The 8413-nt window shown below is 39.2% G+C and overlaps 1 protein-coding gene across 1 annotated transcript in view; it reads left to right on the plus strand.

Annotated features, from left to right (window-relative positions):
- The window catches only part of Mthfs (methenyltetrahydrofolate synthetase), a 28834-nt gene extending 25962 nt beyond the window's left edge, over nt 1-2872 (plus strand). Inside the window, exons 3-5 of the mRNA XM_022841443.2 lie at nt 400-527; nt 1342-1426; nt 2169-2872. Coding sequence (XP_022697178.2) covers nt 400-527; nt 1342-1426; nt 2169-2310 — 355 coding nt within the window. The 3' untranslated portion in view covers nt 2311-2872. The remainder of the gene's footprint in view (nt 1-399; nt 528-1341; nt 1427-2168) is intronic.
- Nucleotides 2873-8413: the final 5541 nt, after the last annotated feature.

Raw genomic sequence — 8413 nt, forward strand, 5'->3', positions numbered from 1 at the left:
ACAAAAGCGGACCAGCTACACAAAAGTCTGCGAATCGCGAGAAGTACGATACTATCACGCTACAAGATAATTTATGGCGGGATTCAGGTCGCTTACTAGCAGAGGGTAGAAATAAGAAATTTCAAACTTTTCTCGGATAACAATATGGTAAATAGGTTGATGAAAGAAACTGATCACGACACCTGTTAACATTTCCCAGTTATCCTTTGCATTATAAAGCCCTCGCCGACAAGATGGCGTTTGCATTACATGAACGTGTCGCACTCTTTCGACACCCTTGTGTAAACTTATTGCAGCCCCATGGTAGCTTAGTGGGTTATGAAACATAGATGTATTGCGAAGCGCACTTACCACGTAGCATATAATAATTACAAACGTTATGTACTTTGCAATCTTCAGGGAAGGTACGAAAGAGATGGACATGGTACAAGTGTCTTCTGAGAAGGAATTCGACGCGTTGCCTCGAACCAAATGGAATATACAGCAACCGTCAATGGATGCCGTTTGTGCGGAAGCCATCGATGCTGGTACTTCACTTCTATAGTTTCCATTAGTTATTTTTCTATTCAGTACATTGATCAATGCAATAGTTCGCTAGCTTCTACCTTATAGCAGTTAGGCGATACCAGACGCAAAACATGGAGGCAATCTAGTAGGAGAAAAGCTACGCAGAAAATCCGGACGCACCATCGTGATCTCGTCATAGTAGTATAAGTGGTTATGCAGTGTTGGTAACTATTGAATTCTCACGGCGGAGCGCAGAGACCACCTTTAACGACCATTAATTTCACACGGTAGCTTTCATTTATGAGTTAGTCCTAACATGCTATATTGATAGGCCATAAATTTATGCTCTGAAATCTGTGCAGTAGCGTTAGGCAGAACGTACAAATTATCTAGGGATTTCTAACCAGTAGTTTTTTCAAGCTAGTTGTGTGAATTTCAAAAGTCTAATAGACTTTTATAATAAGATGCCTTTGAAATCTTGCAACGCTCAGTGTAAAACCCTGTTTCGAAAAAAAAAAAACACTATAAGCAAAACACTATAAAACCATAAAAATGAATATCATTTGAAGAGCAAGCCGCGAGTAGAAGAGCTTAGACAAAAATTAGAATTATTTTTAAGTTTATCATCATTGGATGTGTAGATAATATTAATAACAAGATAATCGTGTGCATTGCATTCAGAATATAGGTTGTCTAGTATGAGACTGTCAGATAGAAAAAAAAAATAATCCCTAGGAAATACAGGAAGGGAATAATATGAGGAAATTACAGGAAACCTTATGTACTTACTACCAAATTAGTATATGTGGGTTGTCTTTCAAAATATGGTTATAGGCGGTCTCGATTTGGTCATCTGTCCCGGAGTGGCGTTTACTATTGAGGGGCATCGTTGCGGCTACGGAATGGGGTACTACGACAGGTGAGTTCAACTGTCCACTCATATTCGAGCTTTCTATGTATCAGGGCGTAAACGACAGAAGGGTGAGAGTCGATTCAAAACTAGCTGGCAAAGTGATGTACTTATTACCACATGTTCGAACGTTTCTTAAGCCTCATTGTGCTAGAAGGCAGCGTCCGTGTACACTGTCGTGGGATTTTAGCCGTAGCAAAATAGTAAATTAGCCGAAAAAATCGCAGTTGAACGGAGCGTCAGCGTTAGACTAAAAGAAATTGTGTACATCTATTATTTAATAACATTCGATATTTATTCAATATTTGTACATAGGCGTTTATCAGAATCTAACAGGGCATTGGAGATAAGCTGACATCGAGTCACCTGAACCTACATGTCAGTCAGCTCTGTCATAAACGAAGCCTCAGATTTAATAGACACGAAAATGTCTAAAAACAAAATGCTGTTTTTATATGGGAAAAACAGAGTTGAGTAGCTATAAATTCGTGGTCTTTGTCGTTCGATTCTTTAGTGTCCCCTTCGAAAAGCATGGAAAAAGTGTCTCTAAATCTTCCTTATTCATAGTATGTTCCGGCGGCTGCTTTCTTGCATAGACATTTTCGATCTGAGTGTTCTTTTGGTAGTGTCAGAAGCTTACTAATTATCCTGCAAACATAGCCTTGCATAAATACGATGATTTTTCCTAGTATCATTCAGAGAGACATCAAAACCTTTAGACATTAAATTTAAATTATCGTCGATATTGTAGGTACCTCACGAAGCTACGAAACAGCTGTCCTAACAAGAAAGCTGTGCTAGTTGGCTTGGCCTTTAAAGTTCAGATAGTGGACAATGCTGAACTTCCTTGGGAAGATACTGACATCAAAATGGACAGAATCCTTCACAGCTGAACCTTGACATCAAATAGGCCCGTTTGGCTGACGTTCCATAGAGAATTATCACTGCGGATCTCGTAGAGTATCTTGAAACATTCGCTCTAATTTAACGCGCATTCCCAACGTATTGAGTTTGAATTGTATAATGGAGTGTACTTCGCACAACGTAGTTTTTAATGGAAACAATGATGCACTTGGTTTTGAATTGAAAGATGCTACGAAATACGTAAAACCTACGTAATTTACCTGTGTCATATGTTTTTGAATTATGTGTATTCATTTTTAGCAACAGACGTGCTCAGTAGTAACGTTGATCTGGGTCGATTTGAAAATGATCTGGGTCGCTATGAGCACACTCAATTCATAGAATTTCAGTATTTTTTTTCAGTAGTGGTGTTCTTGTACTTTATCGTATTGATAGAATCCGCAGTAGATAATCTGACGTGCTTTTTTTTTTTGCATTCGGCCACCATGTCTGATTGTTACCAGCTGCGAAAACTTGAAATCCGTGTTATTAAAAATAAAAATACGCAACAACAATATATTGAAATAAAAACAATGTACTAACTTGCAGAAATTGTTTTAATCTAGAATTGTATTGTTATTAACGAAATCGTTATGGCCAGTTTAATAGAATACAGTTTAGCATGGCTGTTTCCACATACGACCGCTAGGTCACGAGACGCGAATCACGGCAGTAGCACGGGTTTCATCACTACAGCACAGTAGTAATGACTAGCACGCTGAACCACTCCCGTATATACGGCCACTTATATAACGGTAACGCTACGTCGCAATGAAAAGTAGATATACTGTCAGAGGAAATTGTTTTCGTTAATTTATTGAGGTTTTTTCTTATTAGAGAACTATTGCGCGTATAATGAGCATGTATATATAAAAAAAAAAAAAAATGAGAAGTTAGATATCTACTTGCTTTTTTGTCATTTGCCTAGTTCCGCATGCGTTTAGGACAAGCTGTAAGACTAAACCTTACGAAAAAGTTATGTTATAAAACAGCACCTCTGCTTTGTACAAAAATTTCTCGCAAAAATTGATACGAACTCACATTTGCCACCAAACAATTCCCTTTCTGTGTATGTTAACTTTTCGTCTTATATTGGTATCGAGTAGATAGTACGCAGTCGAATCACTGAGTATTATACAAAGCTGGTGATAATTAGATAATGTGTAAGTTTTCCAATACGCTATGAAATCGACAACGTACTAATAGAAAAAAATTTTGACAGATGGGTGCAAGGATTTTATTTTTCAAACTATTATAAAATGTCTTGATGTAATAAGGACCAACAGCTGGGCCAGTTGTTGTAACAGGATGAAGCCTAAAATGACCTGGCAACTGTCTCTGCCGGCCGTACCTATCAGTGGACATGCGTATACCCACACGACTTTTATTCGCTCTTGACACCATCCTTGTTTTAACATTTCTCTTAAGGACAAACTCCTATATATTGCCTGCTCGAGTTTAGCATCAGAGGACTAGGCCTTTCACTGTTCGTCGTTTAAAATTTTGTTAAATGTTGTTACTCGTATCATTCAATCGTATGTGCTTGCATATATCTTAATTGTAATAGTCTGACAAATCTTTACTGTCGGAGATTAAGTTTTTGTATCGAGAAACGACTTATTTAAGTTGATTCACAGGAGAGCCATTATGGCTTACGATTTACCGTAGGATTTAGTGGCATCTACCCTTTATTTATCTTTGCAAATCTCTACAAAATCACTGATTGTCGTGTACGAGTTTAGTCCCGGAATATATATTTGTTCAAGTCTCTTGATGCGCCCAGTCGACCACCTATAGATCTTTTTTATTCCACGCTTTGCCGTTCCTTCGATGGCAATCTCGCTGAATCGCTTCTTTTTTCAGTTACCATTTGCTGTTGTATAGCAAAAGCGTCTGTCTCCGTGCTCGTCTAATAACCTCCTTCATTTTGTAGCTTGAAGCAATCGTTCGACGACGGGTGCCTGTTGCAGGTCGCCTGTTACCCGTCGTCTTTTTCACCAACTTGGCCAAGAAGCGGCTGCTTCTCCAGCCCGCCCAGTCGGGCCGATGTTGTCTGTTGACACGGCTGTTCGCTTCATCTGTACTGGTCGAGGCCAAGGCAAGAGAGATTCAAGCCTAGGTCTCGCCGTAACAAACCTGCTTGCGGTCCCTTCCATAATGTTGAGCTCTCCCAGCAAGTCGTCGAGAAGCTGGGTGTTGCTCTGCATCTAGATTGCACACAACATTATCTTTCTAATTTCAGATAGTATGCACCTGCAGACCTATTTGCGAGCTCTCAAGACCGGTTCCGCTATAGCAAGATCTTGTTACAATAAGAAACTTTATGAGAGAAATATTTTACGCAAAGAGTAAACCAAAACTATGCTAATCGAGATAAAAATAAGGTTATGCCCATAAGCGCATTATTAGTTAGAAATCGAACATAACCTAACAACACTGTCTCTGTCTCTCTGGTACCCGGATGGTATAAGCGAGTTCCTAAAATAGAGGACGTTGAGACTAGTTCAATGTATATATACCTAAGTATTAAGAGGTAATTAAGTAGGATACGAAAAAAGGCGCAAGCAAAATTCAAATGAGACAACGTCCTTTACCTGTGGACCACTGCAATAAATGTCTCACGTAAATCTACCATCAACAATTTATAGGGCAATCTATTTCAGGTCGTCCAAATATTTCGTACAGGTCCCGCTGTAACGGTCTGTAAGTTTACTATAATGCGCTGCAGAAGAAAAATTTCGGGTTTTTTTTGTATTATAACTAGCTTTATTTGTAATTATAATGCTAACAATATATCGAAGTACGATTTTTTTGCTGATATTCTTTAATGGGACACACTCAATTGTCGCCACTATGGCGTAGACTAGTTGCAGAACTCGACCAGGGTAAGTGGTCTCGATATGCACGAATCGCACCGGTCCATGAGGCGGCTGTTATAACCGGGAGTGCTCATTCTAGGTAGAATCTCTAACCGGTCGGACGGAGGGTCTCTGACCCAACGGGGGCCGCCAGAGCCGAGCTCCTGAGAGGAAAAACTAATCTTTCACAAATTCTAAATCTCCACTTAAGATTGACCAATTTATCAGTTGATTCAACAGCTAGATTTTTTTCCTAAAGCTTTTCTTGGCCTGCGATGGTAACTGTGAAGAAGTTAACAACAAATAGATGGCCATCAGTGAGTTAAGGTGCGCGAGGAGAGAAAGTAGTTTGTTAGCCAATAGTCTACAATTTAACATTCATTGAAGTGCGTTTTGCTAACGTGTCCGAATTAATCAGCATCTGAACATAGATTTTACTTCTGTGCTTGCCGAAGCTGATAATGATCTACTGTAGACATGTTTTGTTTTGTGCATCTAGGATAATGTGTGGATAATGTTAAATCATCAAGAAGTTTTGCATAGGTAAGAGACTCATCGTGGCTTGTAGGCCGGCGCTAGGATAATGATTATTGACTTTCCTACGCTTAGCGTAGTGCTTGCGTATTTGCATCAAAAAAAAAAAAAAAAAAAAGAGCGGCATAATACAAGACGTATCGGAGCAAGCACCTAAGAACCAAACCTATATCTCAAGAAATCAATAAAAAGCCCTTAATCAAGTACTGTATCAAAGTGTACCGTATAGTAGTTTTTGCCGAAAATTCTATTTTACATTCGGCCTATATTCAATAATATTTGTTTAGTGTTATTCCGGAGGGGAGGGGGTGAATGGTGGTTCGTAATCGAGGCAGTGACCGGGAGGCACTCATGCGGAAATCAGGTAAATAAACAATGTTTGCATTGTTACTGAATTACTCCGCTTCAATTCAGTGATTCTACGGCAAGGCTGGATTGTGTCGTCCGTATCGAAATTACCTACTCCCAATGCCAGCGTTTAAACTGTTTTTCCTAATTTTCACGCGGGATACTTCATACGGATCAACATGTGTGCCCCGTTTTTGCCCCATATACATAGGTTCTAGACGAATCTTTCGACTAGAAGGCGAGTTTACTTCGTCAACAGGATCTAAGTAGCACTTCAGCCTCCCTGTACGTTCTCTACTGTTTCACTGGTGAGAAACAGTCATATTCAATTAATACAATTTGATTGCAAACGGCTCAGTTTTTTATTGCCTGGACATTTCTATGCGAAGTTATACGAGATCTTTGTGAAACGACCACACTCACTCAGCATGTGAATTTTCTACATAGGCTTAGGATTTTCGCTGAAAAGCTTATATCTTTAAGCTTTAGTTGGACTCAAATAAGGGTCAATAGGGGTTTTGGTTTCGAAGTGATTCCACCGTAACAAATTCTATTTCTATTAGATACTTCAAGGTACCAAAGGGTTTATTATCCCTCAGTTAGAATGAGTTCGTTCTGCTTCCTTTCAATTAATTGTTCTTACGTAAGCTTCGTGCGTTGAGCCGTTAGGTACGTCGCAAACTTTTTAGATATTCGAAAATGCGCTCACGGTATTATATTGTTTATTCAGAGACAGACGAAACCTTGTTTAACAGTAGGACGAACCTTTCCACTCACTGGTTATCCGTATGAAAACCTCATATTTATCGGGCTAAGTCCGTACTTCATTTAGACCCATGCGCGATGCGTTTCAGTGTTTATGAACCCTCGATGATGATTCTATCCTTTTCCTCTGCATACATATAACGCTGAAGTACTGATAATTGAGTTAGCCAACCATGCATTTAAGCGTTCAGATTCGTGCATTCTCGACGCAGCAGTGTCTACTCTCATAGACTATTTTCTGATATGCTCAGTTTGTGGCTGTGGTGATACTGCCGGCCGCTTTTGGCCAAGGCCAAACAAAGCCTACAATCGACTCACAGCGAATGGGCATAGTACGCCCTATCGGGTCGTAATCCCGAACACTTGACTCGGTGCTCAAGCCTGTATGTTTTAGAACCCAGATATTACATTACTATAAAATATAATCTCACAGATATACACACGCATACTCAAACCAGAGAGTATAGACAATATGACATAACAACCATACCGCGAGACTTCTAAGCGTCTCGAACGTATGCTGATCGACTGTACCAAGAAGTAATATTGCACTATCAAATCAAATATCTTACAAAGAAGGTTGCGTCCTAAAACAAAAAGGCCACAAAATTATATAATTAGTGAAACACGAATTTGGTACTCATTGTCAATGCTAGGTAATACTATTTATCTACCGCCGGTGGTTTAGATAGCAGTCGCCATGATAACCGATATCAATATGACACGATATTATAAAGATAACATTGTCGTATATAGTTCTAATTAGACTTTTGATATTAACACTGCAAGTATAACATCAAAATCAGTAATGCGCTTTTGCTGCTAAATCGAATAGAGGATCTAAAACTGGCCTAAGTTTTAATGTCTGTTTTTTTATCTTTATCGGATTACTTCAAACAGTTGTAGATGGGCCTAATGAATACAGTGGCGTTTCTACAACGACACAGAAAGAAATGTCTTCTTTTCTTTAGTCAGTTCACCGTATGAAGAACGTATCATTGTTGTTGCTTACGGCAACGCTTGTTGGTCTATCATAGATGCACTGAAACTATAGTATATCGTGGCAATCAATTCCACGCTTGCTTTGTCTGATGATGATAGATGAGCCTGCTGTCGACTATAATTACGGTTTCGTCAAAGGGTACGACGGTTTAATCGTTTACATATCCAACTAGCTCGATGAAACACATAGACGTTCTTATTATGTTTATCTTGAGACTCGATCAGTGGGTTCTTCGAAATGCAAGCAGAACTTCGAAGTCTCTCCCCATCGCCTGCTTGGTCTGATAACTGTGCGCCATCTGTCCCCAAAGCTTTTAACGTGCATAAATTGGCCAAAAATCTAGTTAGACACGTTTTTAGCTCAAGCGAATATGCACGCACGTGAGGAATTGATATGACCTGATCCAATTGGTAAAAATAACGAGTCGAACATATCGCTTTCTGTGATACAATGCCACTCGTTTTAGCATAAAAAATCAACGCGTAATATTAATCTAATATCTATATCTATAGATTCGATATAAGAATGACGGGTGTTGAAAAATCTTTCTTCTTAACAGTGGTAAGGCCTGTGTATATCTATATA

Source organism: Varroa jacobsoni, unplaced genomic scaffold (assembly GCF_002532875.2).
Source record: "Varroa jacobsoni isolate VJ856 unplaced genomic scaffold, vjacob_1.0 scaffold_933, whole genome shotgun sequence".
In the NCBI taxonomy this organism is placed as follows: Eukaryota; Metazoa; Arthropoda; class Arachnida; order Mesostigmata; family Varroidae; genus Varroa; species Varroa jacobsoni.